This window comes from Rhinoderma darwinii, chromosome 1 (genome assembly GCF_050947455.1).
Source record: "Rhinoderma darwinii isolate aRhiDar2 chromosome 1, aRhiDar2.hap1, whole genome shotgun sequence".
In the NCBI taxonomy this organism is placed as follows: Eukaryota; Metazoa; Chordata; class Amphibia; order Anura; family Rhinodermatidae; genus Rhinoderma; species Rhinoderma darwinii.
Genome location: NC_134687.1, coordinates 337,761,625 through 337,783,486, shown reverse-complemented (window position 1 = coordinate 337,783,486; position 21,862 = coordinate 337,761,625). Strand labels below are relative to the sequence as shown.

Genomic DNA, 21,862 nt, shown 5'->3' with positions numbered 1-21,862 from the left:
ATGAAGATGCTTTATCTATTCCAGGAGGTCTGCTCTGCTTTTCATTAGACAGATAGGCTAAAAATAGCTAAAAAGGAAAACATCCATATTGCTTGGGTTTCCTTCCAGGACTCTTATTTGTTCAATCTTTGGTCTATTGTAGCTAAGATTCGCCAGGTATTTTACACATGAAATTACAACAATTAATGTAAAAACTCCAAGTCATAAAAAGTCCCAAAAATAATTTTATCTGGAAAACAATGTACAATTATTAATATTGCACTATTTGTACAAGAAATTTTAATAAATACAAACAAAAGCTATACATACATAGACATTTTATATTAATAATAATGTTGTATCTTGGCAATACACACTTTGCGCACAGAACGTTTTTTTTTTACAAAGTGGCTGTATCATGTGCATTTATAATAGGAAAAGGGTATAGTAAGTTGTTACAGTGGTTTCAGATGCAATTATTGATAATTACAACATAAATAAGGTTTTTATATTTGCTAAGTTCCAATGTATTTCTGTAGTTCTAGGTGTCGGGAAAAGTGCCACGGACTCTGAAATAGGACTAGACCATAATTTCTGATAAACATTAGTATGACGTCTTGTGAGAAAACTGGGCATGCATGAGCAAAGGAATTATGCCCATGTACAAGCATTTATAATGAAATCCAAATTCTTCAGAATACTAAATGTATTATCATTGACTGTAGTAAAAAAAAAATATTATGACAATACCAAACACCAATTTTGTTTTTTAACAAGTATTGGATGGGATGCCAGTGTCTTTCACGCCTTCTTCTGTCTTTACCAAAGATAGCTGCAAATAGGCAGAATTTGCTGTTTTGTCAGTGTCACATCATTAGATCACTTCCTACCATGACAAACTGGACATTATATGACTGTTCAGTGCTGTGGTATTCCTACTACTGTACCTGTCTTGTTGGTAGGCACTTACGGTGAGTGTGGTCATCATTAATCTGTATTTTCTTATCAGTCAGTTGATGATGTTGTCACCCGAGAAGCTGGGTACATGCAGCCAGTACAGTCATGGCACTGTACAACCAAAACAATCAACCACGGCAGAGTGGAACTGTAGTGGGCAACATGGAGGCCATAATAGGGAAATGAAGTCTATTCCCAGATGCATGGAGTTTACATGTTTTCAATGGGTTCCACTGGCCACAATGGTTTCCTTCCCCAATTCAAAAACATAAATAGGGGAATTGGCTTCCAATGAATGGCTATGTGTATTTGTATATCTGATGCATCGTTATTGTATGACGGATTTATAAATAAACAGTTAATAAAATAATGTTAGACTTTTTTTCCGAACTAAAAAAAAATATTAGTTGGGATCTTAAGTGCTTATTAAATGTTGGATTCTGCTTTAAAAAATAGGGAGAATATTACATACGGTAGATGGAGGGAAATATATCTTTTGCGTTACATGTTATTATTCGTACTATGCTTGCTCTGGGTTTCTCTAAGTCAGTTACCTGTGGGACATGATACATCCACTGGTTGCTTACTGCAGTCTACCCTTATGTGTCCGTCTGTGATATCGATGGCAGTCTTGTTCTGACACCGATATTTGGCCATTACCGCAGCTCACAGTTTAGGTTTAGTGGAAAAACCCTTGATGAATTAAAAAAATTAAATATTCCAGCCCACCAACATCAAAATATACAAGTAACAAAGTGCTAATAAAAGCTTAAATAATTCTCTTCTTTCCCACTACCATTTTCTTTTGCTTTAATTTTGCTTACATTTTTTTTGCCTTTTTTGGTGTTCTCAAGCATCACACTCGTAAAGTGCCTAGAGGAAGCTGCTTCATGTTGGTAGTCACTATTTCCATGTATCTTGTACTAAGAATAAAAGATTTATGAACTTTACATGAAGTTGAATCATGAAATGATTGCATGATACGTCATGCCCGTAACCCTTGTCATTAAAGTTATATCTGTGCGAGAAACAGGCTCACTATTTAGCAATGCTGTTGTCCTTCCTATGATTTTTTAGCCAATTTATTCTTTCAGATTTGGTACTATATAATCCAGTAGGTGATTGGTCCAAGCTTTGGTTCCTGTAGTGTACGTCATTGTGCAGTGCTGTTTTTTATTGTGGGGGGGGGGGGGAGCAGGAAAAGCACAGTAGAAAAATAGAATAAGAAAATTACAAAAATAACAATACATATACATCCAGAGGCGTCCATTTGTCACCAAATCATTTGTGTCCTATCATAATCCCTTTGTTCCTATGTTGCTTGAAAATCCCTTTGTAGGCTGCAGTATACCCATAAAGTCCATGATGCAACCAAAAGCATTTGTGCTCGGTGTCCTTATCTCTTAGTTAAGCTCATTTCCCCAGTTCAGATCATAAGAAACACGAGTCAGGTACGTTCTGTCTTCTGGCAGAAACAGAAGACAACATCATTGAGTCCTACAGTACTTAAGGGTCAAACAACGCACAAGTAAATACAATCACAGGATCATCATAAGCCTGTGGATCAGCTCTGTTCTTATTCATGTCTCCTTCCCCAGCTAAAGCAAAGTTAGGCTTCTGAATGGATCGTCATGCTTTCCCACAAGTCCCACAGCAGCGAACTTTAAACTGTGCAAGCTGACAAAGTTTCAGCTGTTTTACTTTTTCACAGTACCTGGTTGTATCTCTGCAGTCAACTAGAAGAAGAAAAGGGAAAAAAAACATATGTCACATTAGGTTCCAATAAAGTTACATTTCAGTGAACAATGAATTAATACATGGCTAATCCAAGAGTAAATATTAAAATAACTGGTAAATTATTACATGCATTTCTGTCATAGTCTTTGAATTTAAGACTAGGGTGCCATGCGATATGGCATGGGTTACTTTCAAACTGCACAATCTGAACCACCTCTATGTCTAAACCATGCAGTATGGATCTGGTGGAGTGACACGTATAATGTATTGTACTGCTGCATCTGGTGGCAATATGAATGTGTCCGAGTAGGAATAATTGGCAGAATATAATAATGTTGAAAGCTGTATGGCAATATAAAAATGGATGTACATCCAACAAGGAATCATGTCAGCGTTTGTGCATTTCATATGCTATATAATATTAATAGTGCTCTTGTAGGAACAGCCTCATGCTGCAGCAGGCTTTCAATAGTTTATTGAACTTATATACAACACATTTCTGTTATAGATCAATTTTTTTTTGACCGATCATAAAATCAAGCATTTCAAATTGCATTTGATATTATAGTATTTTTTTTTTCATTTAAAACTAATGGATAATTTTATATCAATGCGTTGCACTTCAATAAGGGATAAGATAATATTGTACCACACAACTAGAATAAATTATTATTAGAGATATTAGTGAACATCACAAATTAGTAAACATATATTCTGGATGATATCTTATACCGGTGATCAGGTTTAGTAGAACATGCATTATTTATATATTATGCTATCCTAAAAGTCATTAAATGGCAGCATTCTGAAAACAAATGACTACATACAAGCCCAATAATTAAATGATTTAACATACACCTGTTCTGGCATACGGTGGCTATATACTTGGCAAATGCCGTGATGGAGCAATGTAAGGGGAGTGTGGCTTGTTATCGGCTAATTAGTGGCAATAGTGATTGGCCTAAAGCAGATAACAGGCATGGCACCCTCTAAACTAAGACACCCAGAAACTAATTTAGCTAAATGTAGAGCACAGTAGGCACTCTCACTGTTCACTAGATTACCATTTTATTGAAATGTTTCAGATGTTGTTTAAAGTTCCCTTTTTTATATAATGATGAGTGCTCTTAAATGTATTAGAATCATTTGTGTAATTGAAATAATAACAATTAAGAATTCTGCATGCGGTTCATTGTTATATCCTCTGTTATATACCATTAGTATAATGTTTTGTGAAAAATTTAACAGTAGGGCTATCATAGATGTGAAAAAACACCAGTTCTTTAGTAGACATACATTCAGAAATGCCTAATTTATGTGTTAATTTGTAACTCCACTCAAAACCTGAAAATTCAGGAGTTTAGCTAGGCACATTCTCCCTCTTCCCTCTCATACTCAAAGGGGTCCAGGAAGCTGAGTAATGGGGTGCTCTTAATACTGGAGAGCTGCTTTAGATTTTTCTAAAGGGGTTCTCCAGTCAAAAGAAATTGATGGCCATCAATATCTAATCGGTGGGGGTCCGATGCCCGGGTACCTCTGGCGATCAGTACTTTTGAAGGGGATGTGGCGCTCATACGAATGCTGCTTCTCCTTATACCTACTTATACTGGCGGTTCAAATTATTACAGTCTTCTCCCATTCAAGTGAATGGGAGAAGTCTGGAATTGTCATGAACAAATACACAATAAACAGTGAGGTCCCTGTTCTTCCCAAACCTCTGTCCCTACCTACTTGTACGACCCGACCTAAACGACGGCGTATAACTGGGCGGCGTTCCCTATACTGGTACAAGTGAAACTGATAAACAGATAAGACAGAGACAGTATGAAATAACAAAGGGTAACCTGGGAAGTACATGGAGGGAGAGGCAGGGCAATTGCGCTGCGGACAAGTCTGGGCGCAAAAGGCGGAGTCAGGCAGGCAGGGTCAAACCAGGAGAGTGCGGAAAAAACAAAAGTCAGAAGGCAAAAAAAAGTCAGGAGTCCAGCCGAGGTCAGGTCACAAGAAGTCAAAAAGCAAGTCGGTCAGGGGAGTCTGAAAAAGGGAAAGCACCAGGCAAGGAAACTCTAACTACAGACAAAGGCCAACTATCCCAGGCTGAACTGAATAAGGAGAGGTCGGGAGCTCAGGAACATCAGCCAGGCTTTGATTGGCCTGACGCTTCTGAGCTCCTATTGGCTGCAGACTGCCCCAGTCTGCCAGGCCGGGCGACGCCCCAGCGAGTAACTCTCGATGTCCTGGAGACCGAGGGAGCCGCAGGCAGAGAGTACGTGACAGTAATACTGTGAACCGCCGCTTCAAGTGTGTCGGCGATATACATTACAAGCAGAGACAGTAATGAAGGGAAAGCAGTGCTCGTATGAGCACCGCAGCCCCTTCAAAACAACTGATCGGGTGGTGCCAGGAATCAGACCGCCGCAGTTCAGATATTAGGCCAATCATGGGGATAGGCCATCAATTTCACATGACTGGACAACTACTTTATTGCCTACTCAACTGATAAAGACAAAAAAATGGGAACAAAACAATCTCTGTAGGATTATGGAGTGAAAACTAAATATCATTTTACCCCGCAAAGAGAAAGAAAGTTCCTGTTATCCTACTTATCGCTTCCATATAATTTCTACAAGCACAGGAAAAGTCAACTCTAAATCGAACACTCCAGATCTCAGTTTCCTGAACTCTGAAGAATTAGAGTTAGGTAGAGGGAATTTGCGCTTATTTGCACTAAACCTTGAATTTTGAAGGTGAAGTTAGGCTGTAAAACAGTCATAGGAACTTAGCACAGTAAAATAATTTCAATAATTTTACGTATGACTACATTTGCTGAGGTGCGATGTTGGTGGGATGTAAAAATGCAGCAATGAATTTTACACACTTTCCCAAATTGCAGGCAAATTTGAGGCATATCACTAGAACATTGTGTGCCACAAAAACAAACTGTTTTACGTGTAATGACGCTAAAGTAGACTTGCTGTAAAACTCTGTGTTTTACACACAATATTGTCAATCCTTTACCAGCGATTTGGGGAACTGTGACAAAGGATCTTGAAACCCACTTAAATCGTACCTTAGTAAATCCAGCCCTTACAGCTCATACCGTTCTCACAAGGTGCCATGTTGCAGCGTTGCCAGTTAGAGGGTCGAGGTCTCCAGGAACACAAATGCTCTTGAACAGGCTTGCCAGTTCGATGATGAACACATTCAATACGTCTGGATTGGAATCCATAGCTGCCACAAGTAGCTGTGCAGAGGGTCCATGGAGAAACTCTCCACTGTACACTACACGTGTCTGCCAAGCAGTTTTGTGTACTGAGTGGCCTGGGTAAAAGAAAAAACATTTAACTTTCAGAAGATTGCAAGCGATCACAAATTATTTAAGAACTTGACTCTAGCAAAAAATACGAATAACTCCAAGAAAAGTTTAATATGGCAGAGAATTACTTTTCACATTGGAGATATCGTAAATTTGCATTGGCACCTTTTTAGTGGATAATTTCCTAATGCTGTAAAAGGCACTATCTTATAACAACCAATCACAAATGCCTTGATTCTCTAGAACATATAGCCAAGTGGTTGGAATGTTTTACAACTCCATAATGTACTTTTAAGGAACAGTATACTTATTTATAAAAGTGAACAGAAAAAAATCTTGCTAGTATTTTTCAGTCTGCAGAATGTTTTGCATGTTTCTGCAACAAACCTAGATAACCTAAGTGTTTGCTAAAAGATAGCTTGGAGGGGGAGGCATTACAAAAATGGTGGGGTGTGGGGTTAGCATGCTGTCTCCTGTTATAGACAGAGCAGTGGGGGAGGGCTCCTGCTGCAAAAAGCTGTCTTAGGCTGCATTTACATCTGCGTCAGGACTCCGCTCATGGGTTCCGTCAGACCTTTCCATCAGGGGAACCCATGAACGGAATCCAAACTGAAACAAATGGAAACCATAGGTTTCCATTTGCATCATTATTGATTTCAATGGTGACGGATCCGGTGCAAATGGTTTCCGTTTATCACTGTTGTGTAAGGGTTCTGTTCTGTCGACTGTGCTATACATTCCGTCAAAATAACGGAACCCTTACAGAACGGTGACAAATGGAAACCATTTGCACAGGATCCGTCACCATTGAAATCAATGGTGATGCAAACGGAAACCTAAGGTTTCCGTTTGTTGCAGTTTGGATTCTGTTCATGGGCTCCCCTAAGTGAATGCAGCCTAACAGCCAGAGACAGGTCTGATATGAAGTGAATGAGATGGAGGGTCAAGGGGACTAGTTCATCTCCTGGGACACATATAGACATATTTCTATATTTATCACAGTTTTGACTGCAATAAGAGACACGATGGGATCAAAGGTGATGACATTATTAAAATGGGTCTGTCAGTATAATATTCTAAATATTGTGGCATTTATTTAATAACCCTCTACAAAGTATGCGCTGAACCTATGCTTATGAGTCAGGTGTATTTATAAGATGAGCGCTGCCCGCACCTCTCGCTGCCCTCCTCATTTCAGTACAATGTATACAGAAGCTGCCATCACTGAAACGTGACAAGGAAGGAAAGTCGGGGAGAGGTGGGGGTAGCCCTCTACTCTTAAATACAACAGACTCATAAGCATAAGTTCACATTATTTTTGGTGCCGTTTGTCCTATTAACCCTTTTTAACTCGGGCAGCATATTATACTGACAAATCTGCTTTAACAGAGGAATAGCTGCAATTTTTTTCAGGTTTTCTCAATATTTAAATCTGCATGGCAACATTCAAATGCACCCTGTGGGATAGTGAACACCGTTTTTATATAGATAATGTTACAAAAATTCATAGTATTCAACCATAAATTTCTGCCTGGGTCTATACTATGGTATAGAGTTTACTGCTGATTTGTTGATGTGATAATGCACTTTGTGTCCATTAGCGCAAACTTCTTGAGCACCTACATGGATACATGTTGTTTTTTTTATATGCAAAGTTTCTCAGCGGTAGTCCTCCTATTACCCCATCTTGTGTATGCAGAAAGCACACTGACTCCAGGTTCTCTATTTAGGGATCCAATACCTTTTATACGGTAAGGTCCTTCCTTCAAGGGTCTGTCCTGAAGTTTGACACTTGCTTGTTTATTGTCTTTCTCTTTCCTCCACCCTGACTTGGTTTCTGCCCTCGTCTTTGGACCATCACACTACACTCCTTGCATCTTGGCTTTTTATTGTTATTGTTAGGCTTTATGCATTCAATTAAAATTTAAGAGAACATATCCTGTGAAAAGACCTACTGTAGCTATAAAGTAACAAGAGTAAGGGCCCATTCACACGAACATGAATAACATCTGTGTGCTGCGCATGGAAATGTCGCGCAGCACACGGACCCATTGATTTCAATTGGGCCATTTACACATGCACAAGTTTTCACGCAGCGAGAGTCCCCTGCTTGAAACTCACTGCATATCCTATATTGGTGCGTTTTCACCTACGCGCCCATTGAAGTCAGTGTGTGCGTGAAAACCACGCACCGTGCACGGATGCACATCTGTGTGCGGTGCGTGATTTGCGCAACACTTCGATTGAAAAAAAAAAAAGAGATGTGCTTTGCGAGTGTGTGAATAACGCATGCCACTCGCAAAGCACAATGATGCATAACGCATCTTGATGGACATGTGTCTTTTTTCAACCGTACAAACTATGTAACTATGTAACACGCAGATCAGATTCACGCGCCTTTTTCATGTACTAGTAGTGAAGGAGACTTCAGTGTAGCTCATAATATACCAAATGTTACAGCTCTGCAGTTTTTATCTAAAAATAATGTGATTGAGTAGATAACGACAGTGCCGTTACTGGACTCTGCTTCCGATACTTTCTTTACTATTTAGATAGACAGAAGTGGCAATAAAGTTTATCTTATAAGAGCTACAAGCTTTGGCTTAAGAGTTTTAAATGTATATTATTATGTTTTACAAAAATCATACTTCCTTTTATTGCGATCTAGACTCTAAGAATCCTGAAAACTGCTGTGTTATAATATGGATCCCGATAAGATTACAGGAAAAAATGGACACTGGGGCTCCAGATATAAGCAAATTACTCGAAATACTTGGTGGCTTAAAGAGCTTACAGTCTGATTGCTAGGAAACCCAAAGCATCCCAACATTTTCCTCAGGAAATCACTAAATGAAATTGAGCATGCTTATCCTATTTGGAGTTCATTTACAGGGCAATTTAAATCAGATATGCTAGTGTAATAATGTAAAAAACATAGTAACATATGCTAAAATGCACCTAGACAATGTATTATTAAAGGCTATGTACACCTCTGAAATCATGAAACCATTTAAATTTTTTATAAAAACGTCTATCAGTGTTTTGTGCAACTTTCTAAATACTTTTTATAAAAATTATTTAGACTTTTTGAGATACAGCTGCTTTATATCCTGTATACAGAGCAGCTGTATCTAGCGCTGAATCCTGTATCTGTCAGGTCAGCAGCACTGACGGGTTCAGTGAAAGCGGGTCCTGCGTGTCTCTGACACGCGAGATCGAGGTGTTACCGATCACATCTAAGTTCATAATGAGAATCTGACATGCAGGACCCGCTGTCACTGAACCCGTCAGTCCCGCAGACGGATACAGGTTTCAGTGCTAGATACAGTTCCTCTGTATACAGGATACAAAGCAGCTGTATAACAAAAAGTTAAAATATTTTATTATAAACAGTATATAGAAAGTTGCACCAAACATACTGATGGACATTTTAGCTTTATAGTACGTTTTTCTCATCTAAGCATAGCAGAAAACACTTATAAAAACCTGTTTGATTACCTGGGCAAGACTTGGCACTGTTCTTGAGATACAATAGCTCCATTTCGTGTTTGACAGTAGACTTGTCTGTGCTGTACAGCTGTTCGTGGTCCTATGCATTGTCCATGACACTACACGAAAAGATACAGGTATCATATCATTACCATTTTAACTGCAATTGATATACCAAGCTTTCAAGTTTAAACACGTTTGGGAAATGATGCGATGATATGTAAAATGTACCGTAGTAACCAAAATAGGAGAATGTTTATGGACAACTCTCACAAGCATAACAAACCACTTGTTTATGAAGAGTCAAATTCCTATCACTTCTTAGCAATGCATTGTAATGGCATAGCAAGGCCATCTGCTCATTTTAATTTTCATTTCTGGAAGCAAATGTCTCTTTACCACTGGGATTTTAATCTTCCTTTTGTGATTTTGCATGATGCAAGTTTTGGAGTACGCAATCCAAAGATCTTCTCCCTTCCATGTATGATGACTGTGTTAACTCCCAGGCTAATAACTCAAACAAATCTCAAACAACCATAGAGCAGAGTAAAATAGTAAATAACTAATATGTACTTAAACCAGAAAGCTGTTCAACACAAATGTGTGTTTCATCCAAAAAGAAGAGTAGAAAATATATCTGAATATGTTTTACAGTTAAGTAAAGTAATCTTAATAGGGTGGTCCAGAATTAGAAAAAATGGCTGTTTGTGTGTGATATTGCAGTTCGGCCCCATCCACTTCAGTAGAACTGCCCCATCCACTTCCATAATCCACTTTCATAAATGCCCCATCCACATTCAATAGCCCCATCCACTTCCATAAACCATGGACAGGTGTGGCGCTGTTTTTGGAAGAAAGCAGCCATGTCTTTTTTTAATCCTGCACAACCCTTGATTGCTTGCTTGCTACAAAGTTTACAAAAGTGACATTATTTAAAACCATTTTTCCTTTGCAGCTTCCTTCCTGCTGAATAGCTGAGTAAGGGGGAGGGGTTAGCTGGTCCCAGGTGCTATAAATCAGGCCTCACTACTCTGTAGAGCCTGCTCTGTGGTTTGTATATCAAGTGGAGTTCCAAAAACCGGAGTTCAAAAGAGGAGTTAAAGTCCCAGTAAGTGCTCTTCTACTTCTTTTTCTTTTTGATTAACACCTGTTCGCTGTTTTTTTGGTAACTTGGATAATGGATAGCAAGATTGGAGGTTTTCTTCAGTGCACAGTTTGCCATATGTATGCACGACTGGAGCCGGAGTTCCAGGGTGAATATCTCTGTGGCAGATGTGAGCATGTTGTTCACCTGGAAGCTCGTATTAGAGATCTGGAGGAGCAGAATGCAACACTGAGGAGGATAGACAATTTTGAGCGGAGCTTGCTGCTCACAGAGCATGCAGTTAGTGGGTTACAACTGGAGGGTGAAGACATGGGTGAGCAGGATCAGGTAAGTAGCTGGGTTAATGTAGTTAGGGGCAGTAGAAAGGGGTCAAAGACAAGGAAGGCCGATCCGGTTTCTGACATTCCAGGCAAAATTGCCAAGTTGGGTGATGATGCGAGGGTGTCAGTCTCAGAAATGGCAGCCCTAGTGGATACTGATCTCCCTAACAGCCGGGAGAACAGCCCAGCTAGTAGTCGGCGGGATGGTAATGCAGGTAAGCCAAGACAATTGATAGTCGTAGGGGATTCTATAATCAGGAAGACGGATAGAATAATTTGTCGCCAAGACCACCTCAACCGAATGGTTTGCTGTCTCCCTGGTGCCAGGGTTCGGCATGTGGTGGAACGGGTGGACAAATTGCTGGGAGGGGCTGGTGATGATCCAGCTGTCGTGGTCCATGTCGGTACCAACGACAGAATAAATGGTAGGTGGAGGAGCCTTAAGAATAATTTTAAAGAACTAGGCTACAAGCTGAAGGGAAGGACCTCCAAAGTAGTATTCTCAGGAATACTGCCTGTGCCATGCGCATCACAGGAAAGACAGCGGGAGCTCAGGGAGTTAAATGCATGGCTGAAGTCTTGGTGTAGAGGAGAAGGATTTGTGTTCCTAGAGCACTGGGCTGACTTTTCATTGGGGTACAAACTGTATTCTGCAGATGATTTGCACCTAAATGGAAGGGGGTCCGCTGTGCTGGGGGAGAGAATTCTAGCTGGGGTGGCGGAGTATTTAAACTAGGGCTGAGGAGGGAGGTCAATGTAGAAAAAAAAGGGGTAGCCAGGTTAGAGAGGGGTCAGACTATATTGGTGGGGGGAGAAACAGAATGTGGGGAGAGGACTAGACAACAAGATAAGGAGATCCTTTCGTTACAAAACATCAGTGTAAATAAAAAGGCCCGATTAATGTCAAATCACATTTCTGATAATAAAAGTGAAAAACTGACAGGCAAGTTAAAGTGTATGTTCACAAATGCCAGAAGTCTAGCAAGCAAAATGGGGGAGCTGGAGGCCTTGATACTGGAAGAAAATATAGATATAGTTGGTGTTGCTGAAACATGGCTGGACTCTTCACATGACTGGGCTGTAAATCTACAGGGTTTTACACTTTTTCGTAAAGACAGGACAAATAGGAAAGGTGGTGGTGTATGTCTGTATGTGAGAAATGATATGAAGGCGAGTGTGAAAGAGACAATAGTGGGTGAATACTGTGAGGAGGTTGAAACCTTGTGGGTGGAACTAGAAAGGGAGGTAAACACTGAAAAAATTACTTTTGGTGTAATCTATAGACCCCCCAATATAACTGAGGAGATGGAAGTTCAGCTATATAAACAGATGGAGCGGGCTGCACAGGCGGGTACTGTAGTGATAATGGGAGATTTTAATTTCCGGGATATTAATTGGTGTCATGGTTCGGCTTCAACTGCGAAGGGGAGACATTTCCTGAACCTGTTGCAGGAAAATTTTATGGGCCAGTTTGTGGAAGACCCGACTAGAAGTGAAGCTCTGTTGGATCTGGTCATTTCTAATAATGCAGATCTTGTTGGGAATGTCAATGTTCGTGAAAACCTCGGTAACAGTGATCATAATATAGTTACATTTTACCTATACTGTAAAAAACAAACGCAGGCTGGGAGGGCAAAAACATTTAATTTTAAGAAAGCCAATTTCCCCAGGATGAGGGCGGCAATTCAGGATATAGACTGGGAAGAACTAATGTCAAATAATGGAACAAATGATAAATGGGAGATTTTCAAATCTACTTTGAGTTATTATAGTGCAAAATTTATTCCTACAGGTAACAAGTATAAATGACTCAAATTAAACCCCACATGGCTTACACCTTCTGTGAAAGGGGCAATACATGACAAAAAAAGGGCTTTTAAAAAATACAAATCTGAGGGTACATCTGCAGCCTTTGTAAAATATAAAGAGCTTAATAAAATCTGTAAAAATGTAATAAAATTAGCAAAAATACAAAATGAAAGGCAGGTGGCCAGGGATAGTAAAACAAATCCCAAAAAATTCTTCAAGCATATAAATGCAAAAAAGCCAAGGTCTGAACATGTAGGACCCCTAGATAATGGTAATGGGGAGTTGATCACAGGGGATCAAGAGAAGGCAGAGTTACTAAATGGGTTCTTTAGCTCTGTATATACAACTGAAGAAGGAGCAGCTGATGTAGCCGTTGCCAGTGATGTTAATATATCAGTTGATATACTGAATTGGATGAATGTAGAGATGGTCCAAGCTAAATTAAATAAAATAAATGTGCACAAGGCCCCGGGACCAGATGGGTTACACCCTAGAATTCTTAAAGAGCTTAGTTCAGTTATTTCTGTCCCCCTTTTCATAATATTCAGAGAATCTCTAGTGACTGGTATAGTGCCAAGGGACTGGCGCAGGGCAAATGTGGTGCCTATTTTCAAAAAGGGCTCTAGGTCTTCCCCGGGTAATTATAGACCTGTAAGCTTAACATCCATCGTGGGGAAAATGTTTGAGGGGCTATTGAGGGACTATATACAGGATTATGTGACAATAAATAGCATTATAAGTGACAGCCAGCACGGTTTTACTAAGGACAGAAGTTGTCAAACCTAATCTGTTTTTATGAAGAGGTGAGCAGAAGTCTAGACAGAGGGGCCGCTGTGGATTTAGTGTTTTTGGACTTTGCAAAGGCATTTGACACTGTCCCCCATAGACGCCTAATGGGTAAATTAAGGACTATAGGTTTAGAAAATATAGTTTGTAATTGGATTGAGAATTGGCTCAAGGACCGTATCCAGAGAGTTGTGGTCAATGATTCCTTCTCTGAATGGTCACCGGTTATAAGTGGTGTACCCCAGGGTTCAGTGCTGGGACCACTATTATTCAACTTATTTATTAATGATATAGAGGATGGGATTAATAGCACGATTTCTATTTTTGCAGATGACACCAAGCTATGTAATATAGTTCAGACTATGGAAGATGTTCATGAATTACAGGCGGATTTAAACAAACTAAGTGTTTGGGCGTCCACTTGGCAGATGAAGTTTAATGTAGATAAATGTAAAGTTATGCATCTGGGTACCAACAACCTGCATGCATCATATGTCCTAGGGGGAGCTACACTGGCGGATTCACTTGTTGAGAAGGATCTGGCTGTACTTGTAAATCATAAACTCAATAACAGCATGCAGTGTCAATCAGCTGCTTCAAAGGCCAGCAGGATATTGTCGTGTATTAAAAGAGGCATGGACTCGCGGGACAGGGATGTAATATTACCACTTTACAAAGCATTAGTGAGGCCTCATCTAGAATATGCAGTCCAGTTCTGGGCTCCAGTTCATAGAAAGGATGCCCTGGAGTTGGAAAAAATACAAAGAAGAGCAACGAAGCTAATAAGGGGCATGGAGAATTTAAGTTATGAGGAAAGATTGAAAGAATTAAACCTATTTAGCCTTGAAAAAAGACGACTAAGGGGGGACATGATTAACTTATATAAATATATTAATGGCACATACAAAAAATATGGTGAAATCCTTGTAAAACCCCCTCAAAAAACAAGGGGGCACTCCCTCCGTCTGGAGAAAAAAAGGTTCAAGCTGCAGAGGCGACAAGGCTTCTTTACAGTAAGAACGGTGAATAGTCTACCGCAGGAGCTGGTCACAGCAGGGACAGTAGATGGCTTTAAAAAAGGGTTAGATAATTTCCTAGAACAAAAAAATATTAGCTCCTATGTGTAGAAATTTTTCCTTCCCTTTTCCCTTCCCTTGGTTGAACTTGATGGACATGTGTCTTTTTTCAGCCGTACTAACTATGTAACTATGTAACTATGTAACTATGTAACTATGTAACCCTTAAAGCAGAGCTGTGTGCACAGACCCTGTATGGGCTTGAACCATAGCTACTGAACCATAAGCAGTATGTATGCTGCCATATGGTATATCACTCTCTCCTAGAAGAAATGTTGCAATAATGAATACCTTGGTAATATGGAGTCTAATAGAAATCGGGGGTATGTAGAAGTACAGTATGGTACAATAGACTACTCTGTATGCCTTATTACGGCTGTAATACACCCATGTGCATGAGCCCTTAATTTGCATTTCAGTATTGCTCCCCATACATTGGAAAACAACTTTTTACATACTATATTATTATGACCAATATGAAAAACTAGAGCCTGGCAAAAAAAACTAGTCTGGCAAAAACTATGTTTTAACCCATGTTTTGAAGGGAAATAGGCGAAAATCACATAAGAACAGTCTAAAACTATGAATAAAAAACATGTGCAAAGCACATGAAAACGTACAACTGATCAATGGTTGGTTTGACACCTTGAGATGCCTCTGACAGCGTGGTTGGCTCAAGAACACATAAAAGACAGTCGAGTAACAACAAACAAACTCCATCCAAATGCCTGAGGGCATAGTTTGTAACATTAAAGGCTACTCTATAGAAGAAAACAAATGCACATTTGACAGCACACACATATATATATTTATGTTTTCAATTAAAATGCTTTCATTCCTCTACTGAAAATTCCATTATAATGTACTCTAAATATGACATATTCAAGATGCTTAGTGGCTCGGTGCCTTAAATGTTTTTTTCGGTTCTCTATGTCTTACTGATAAAGGTGATGCCTTAAAGCCCTTTTACACAGGCCAATTATCGAGCAAACGAGTGTTCATGTGAGTTCCCGATAATTGCCCTGTGTAAACAGGGCAATGATCAGCTGATGAACGAGTACACGCTCGTTCATCGGCTGATCTGCTTGTTTATGAAGCAATATATAATATCATTGTTAGCATCTGGTCTCCAAGTGTAAACAGGGAGATGTGCTGCCAACATGATAGAAATACATAGGGACGAAGGATCGCAGTAACGATAGCTCGTTCACACACATAATTAATCATTGCTCATTGTGAAAGGATCAAACGAGCGCCGATCAACGAGCTGATCTCGTTAAACGGCGTTCATTTTCACGGCCCATGTCGGGCCGTGTCTTAGGACCTTTAAACACTGAAGACCACTCCTGCTGGAGGACAAAATATGAAATCAATCAGACAAAAGCTTTGTTTTGAAGAGATAACTTGTATGTAATGACTTTGTATAATGTAATTCAAGTAACAAACATATACTAAACATGATGAACTTATACAGTTATAAAAACGAGTAAAGACAAAAAGTGGAGTGGATGTTGCGAACATTAAGAGCACAGCTCTCTCTTATGTCTCTCACTTCTTTTTTTTTTAACCATTACAGCCCTTGCTGAAAAGATGTAACAACTTAAAAGGGAACTCATCCACATAGGTTGTAAATGCAAGACTACCAAAGAATAATTGGTGTTATGCAGTCTTGGTTAATTAAGACAATTCCTATTTATTAGATGGGTCACTTGACAATAAGCAGATTAAAAAGTATCCACCTGCTGTTATCTGTGCGGACATCTGGCAGTAAGTGTTCAATTTTCCTGTAGCGCCACCACAGGGCAAAATAATCATTACACAGTGTACACTCAAATTCTTTGTAACTGCAAAATCCTGATCAGAGGATCTTGCTCTATAAACTCAGGATTACCTAATACAGTATATGAAAATGGGTTTTTCAAACTGTACAGTCTACCAGATCTCTTGTTAGCAGGGCCGGCGTCAGCACCTGGCAAACCCGGGCAAGGGCCCACTACCCTCGGGGGGGGTCTGCCATGGCCTCACACTGCCGTCATGGCTCCTCCGGGAGTGGAATCCCGAGCCAGAGTCTTGCCGGGGATTTTGCTTCTAGAGGGAGGCCCTGTCTAGTTAGACACTACCACTGTAGCAGCCATAGCTTCTGCCACAAGGCCTGCGGCATGAGGGGGTCCGTGCCCCCCGCAATCACGGCCCCCAATGCCCAGTGGCCCTACTAGCAGCTGCTATGACTGCTACAGCGATAGCGATGCCACATTCAATAGTATCTGTGTCCTTAGGACGCAGATACTATTGAAGGCTATGGTAGAGCAGGGAGGTCTATCCCCGCTCTGCCATTTACTATGCTACAGACTCCCAGGCAGAGTGCTAATAGCTAATAGTGCTGTGCCCGGGACTCCAGCTCTGGGAAAGCCCCAGACATCACTATCTATACAGTGAAGGAAATAAGTATTTGATCCCTTGCTGATTTTGGAAGTTTGCCCACTGTCAAAGTCATGAACAGTCTAGAATTTTTAGGCTAGGTTAATTTTACCAGTGAGAGATAGATTATATATATATAAAAAAAAAGAAAATCACATAGTCAAAATTATATATATTTATTTGCATTGTGCACAGATAAAAAAAGTATTTGATCCCCTACCAACCATTAAGAGTTCAGCCTCCTCCAGACCAGTTACACGCTCCAAATCAACTTGGTGCCTGCATTAAAGACAGCTGTCTTAAATGGTCACCTGTATAAAAGACTCCTGTCCACAAACTCAATTAATCAGTCTGACTCTAACCTCTACAACATGGGCAAGACCAAAGAGCTTTCTAAGGATGTCAGGGACAAGATCATAGACCTGCACAAGGCTGGAATGGGCTATAAAACCATAAGTAAGACGCTGGGTGAGAAGGAGACAACTGTTGGTGCAATAGTAAGAAAATGGAAGACATACAAAATGACTGTCAATTGACATCGATCTGTGGCTCCATGCAAAATCTCACCTCGTGGGGTATCCTTGATCCTGAAGAAGGTGAGAACTCAGTCGAAAACTACACGGGGGGAACTTGTTAATGATCTCAAGGCAGCTGGGACCACAGTCACCAAGAAAACCATTGGTAACACATTACGCCGTAATGGATTAAAATCCTGCAGTGCCCGCAAGGTCCCCCTGCTCAAGAAGGCACATGTACAGGCCAGTCTGAAGTTTGCAAATGAACATCTGGATGATTCTGAGAGTGATTGGGAGAAGGTGCTTTGGTCAGATGAGACTAAAATTGAGCTCTTTGGCATTAACTCAACTCGCCGTGTTTGGAGGAAGAGAAATGCTGCCTATGACCCAAAGAACACCGTCCCCACTGTCAAGCATGGAGGTGGAAACATTATGTTTTGGGGGTGTTTCTCTGCTAAGGGCACAGGACTACTTCACCGCATCAATGGGAGAATGGATGGAGCCATGTACCGTCAAATCCTGAGTGACAACCTCCTTCCCTCCACCAGGACATTAAAAATGGCTCGTGGCTGGGTCTTCCAGCACGACAATGACCCGAAACATACAGCCAAGGCAACAAAGGAGTGGCTCAAAAAGAAGCACATTAAGGTCATGGAGTGGCCTAGCCAGTCTCCAGACCTTAATCCCATCGAAAACTTATGGAGGGAGCTGAAGATCCGAGTTGCCAAGCGACAGCCTCGAAATCTTAATGATTTACAGATGATCTGCAAAGAGGAGTGGGCCAAAATTCCATCTAACATGTGTGCAAACCTCATCATCAACTACAAAAAACGTCTGACTGCTGTGCTTGCCAACAAGGGTTTTGCCACCAAGTATTAAGTCTTGTTTGCCAAAGGGATCAAATACTTATTTCTCTGTGCACAATGCAAATAAATATATATAATTTTGACTATGTGATTTTCTGTTTTTTTTTATTTTATATAATCTATCTCTCACTGGTAAAATTAACCTAGCCTAAAAATTCTAGACTGTTCATGTCTTTGACAGTGGGCAAACTTACAAAATCAGCAAGGGATCAAATACTTATTTCCTTCACTGTATATGGACAGTGATGTCAGGAGCAGAGCATTGTCCCAGGCAGAGCGCTAGAAGCGTCTGACGTCATTGTCCATATATGTCCTGGGCAGAGCTCTTCTAGCGCTCTGCCCGGGACTTCAGCTCTGCTCCAGACATCACTCTCCATATATGGACAGTGATATCAGGAGCAGAGCAGGAGTCCGAGGCAGAGTGCTAGCAGATCTCTGCCCAGGACATATATGGACAATGACGTCAGGGGCTTCTCCTGAAGCGGAATCCCCAGCCAGAGCATCGGCAATGCTCTGGCTGGGGATTCCACTCCTAGAGGGAGCCCCGAAGGCGCTACCTACAGGGAGGGGGGCTGTGTGGAACTACCAGGGTGGGTGGTTGTGTGGCACTACCAGGAAGGGGGGCTGTGTGGCACTACCAAGAAGGGGGCTGTGTGGAACAACCTGGGAGGGGTGCTTTGTGGCACTACCTGGGGGAGAGGGCTGTGTGGCACTACCTAGGAGGGGGGCTGTGTGGCACTACCTGGGAGGGGGACTAGGTGGCACTACATGGAAGGGGGGCTGTGTGGCACTACCTACAGAAGGCACTAAATTTATGGGGGTACAAACTGGGGGCCTAACTTCTATATGGAGGCATAAATGGCTTAATGTCTATATGGGGGCGCAAAGAGATGTTTTCTACCATTTTACTGCCTCTGTGAGTTCTGTCGCAGAGGGGCCTCCTAAGTCTGTGTCGCCCAAGAGCCCACATAAACCTGGAGCCGGCCCTGCTTGTTAGAATAGTTAAGTGTTTAATTTTAGCCTCACCTGTCCCCAGGAAGATGTGGACCACTCTACACACAGTTGTCGACTGCAGCTTTGACTATCAACAGGCCGTTTTGAAGACAATATGCAGATATCATTTGAAACGGGAACTGAGATACCTCCACCAGTCATCTTTTGACATGTCACTCGACGGGTCTGGACACCCCCTCCACAGCTTTGTGAACATGTTGACCATGATGTAACCATCCACCTAAAGGAAAAACAGGAGTAACAGAATAATATTTATTATAAGAAAAGGTACAATGCACACCAGAAGTCGTTATCCAAAGATAGATTTTTAATATTAGTAATTATGCCAGTATAAGTGCGACGTCTCGGTCATGTCCCTGACCTTCATCAGGCACTGTAATATCCTGGGTCCTGTGTAACAGCGCTTAGTGTATGGTGGCTTGCCGCATGTGGATCATATTTATTATTATAGATCTCTATCTATCTATCTATCTATCTATATCTATCTATCTATCTATCTATCTATCTATCTATCTATCTATCTATCTGTCTATAATCTGTATATCTAAAGACTGTGTATAGCATTGAGAATAGCATATGAAAAACATTCTGGACTTTACTTTAATAGCAAGATGGTTAATGTATGAAATTAATTTTTCTCAACACTATGAAACTGCTGTTCATTTAGATGAAGTTTATCCCTTGTTCACTTACAAGTCAATTTGTTACACTCTTAGCAATAGACCAAAACATTTCTTAAAAGTGTAAAAAATAATATTGTGGCCACTTTATTACATTTGACTATGGGCTCAAAGGATAGGCTTCTAGGGAGATTACAAGAAGATATGCCTTTTTTCCATAACCTAGCCCATAGGTGACCATGACTGTTACAGGGCTGTACTATCATATGGGCTTATGCTTTAGGAAACAGCAACCATTTATCTGGCTTACTGTCATGATGCAAATAGTGTAAACAGGACTTTAGTGGAGTTGCCTTGCTCAAAGAACTGGAATTTTATTCTTATTACAGCTCTTACATATTTGTATTTATCTTTCAAATTGCAACGTTACCATTAATTCATTTTTTTTTTAATGACATTGATTCCCATTGAAGAAAAATGTATGCAGTGTGGTAAATGTTTTTGTGCATCCAGTAAGATTGAAAAGCACTCAGCTACGCTTTTCAATACAGTTGAATAAAAAGTATACCGACATATACTGGTCAAAAGGACACTCTCTTGGCTAGTAGTAGGCTATGGGGACAATAGAAATATATTGTAATTTGGGAGAATTTCCTGATGTTTAGGCCAATTTAAACCTAGTCTAAACAGTTTATCTAACGGGGGAACACAATATTTGCTATATACGCCTCATTGTATCTTTCTTTCTTATATGTAAGATATCTAGAACCATTTCTTATTTACAGAGGAATTTCCAGTGTCCAAGCGAACGCTCATGTTTCCAGTATAACGTTATTGTTTCTATTATACTGTTTGGCTAACCTTGCGTACTAAAACAACATAGGTGCGTCAGAATGAAGTCTTCTTCTGAATGAGCCGTTTTAGTCTGATTTTGAATGTAGCACAATGACCAAACAGTACAATGAGATGAGATGTTTTCATAGATGGTTAGATTTCAGGAAGAAATTAAATAAAAGAAAATACAAATCCTAAAGTTGTCTAAAGAAGAGTTAAAAAACCTATACTGAATTCCTCTAGACAAATCACTAGATTGTACTACAAGGAAAGACCACCAATCCATTGTACAGCCAACACCCTATAGCTGCACAGCTGTATCAGTTTTACATGTGAGAAGATGTGGAATGCACTTTTTGATGGCTCAACACATCCATACCAGAGAGACAAGTGAAACTACATATCACTGCTCTCCTGAAGTGTTTTGCCTCGTCTAATCCCTAAAGGCTAGCTTTTCCTTTTTATATATATATACTTCCACCATAGATTGCATGCAGCCAAGATCAGTGTTCAGGTTGAAGTGAAAACAGGATGTAGAAATTGTTTGACTTTATGTAACGTTCCCATATAGTTTCTTTTGGTGCTGACAAAGTAGCTATTTCCTTGGAGATGTATCATCACGTTAGTGTTACGGTTGAATTAAAGTTCAGTAATAATTAGGTGAGCAGAAATAGGCCAATAAGTTCAAGGATTTCAATGTGTAAACTATTTTCTGGAAGTCTGGCAAACATTGCTTAACTATTTCAGAGAAAGATGAATAGTTACAGGACACTTCCAATAGATTATGGCTTATTAGTGTTGTTATTGTAAAGCTGGCAAGCTAACGAACGCATATAAATAATCAGGAAAAGCAAATCGAAGTGATATGTCATCACACGGTACTTTCTTTTTTTTTTTTGTGAACCTGAATATTTGGGGATTAAGCTATGTCCTGGATTTATTTATGAAATGTTTAACGGTGATATATAATAACTTTACTGTGCATATGAATGAACTATTTCTCTTTCATTCCTACCATATG

General features: G+C 40.2%; 1 protein-coding gene across 3 annotated transcripts in view; it reads right to left on the bottom strand.

Moving 5' to 3' along the window:
* Positions 1-265: 265 nt before the first annotated feature.
* ADAMTSL1 (ADAMTS like 1) overlaps positions 266-21,862 on the bottom strand; it is a 341,136-nt gene continuing 319,539 nt past the window's right edge. For 2 of the 3 annotated variants that reach the window (XM_075825670.1, XM_075825676.1), the window contains exons 26-29: positions 19,400-19,607; positions 9,488-9,597; positions 5,774-5,994; positions 266-2,672 (exon numbers count right to left, since the gene is read on the bottom strand). In XM_075825670.1, coding sequence (XP_075681785.1) covers positions 2,566-2,672; positions 5,774-5,994; positions 9,488-9,597; positions 19,400-19,607 — 646 coding nt within the window. In that variant the 3' untranslated portion in view covers positions 266-2,565. Of the gene's footprint in view, positions 2,673-5,743; positions 5,995-9,487; positions 9,598-19,399; positions 19,608-21,862 lie in introns of all 3 variants that reach the window. The other variant, XM_075825684.1, reaches the window with a different exon arrangement.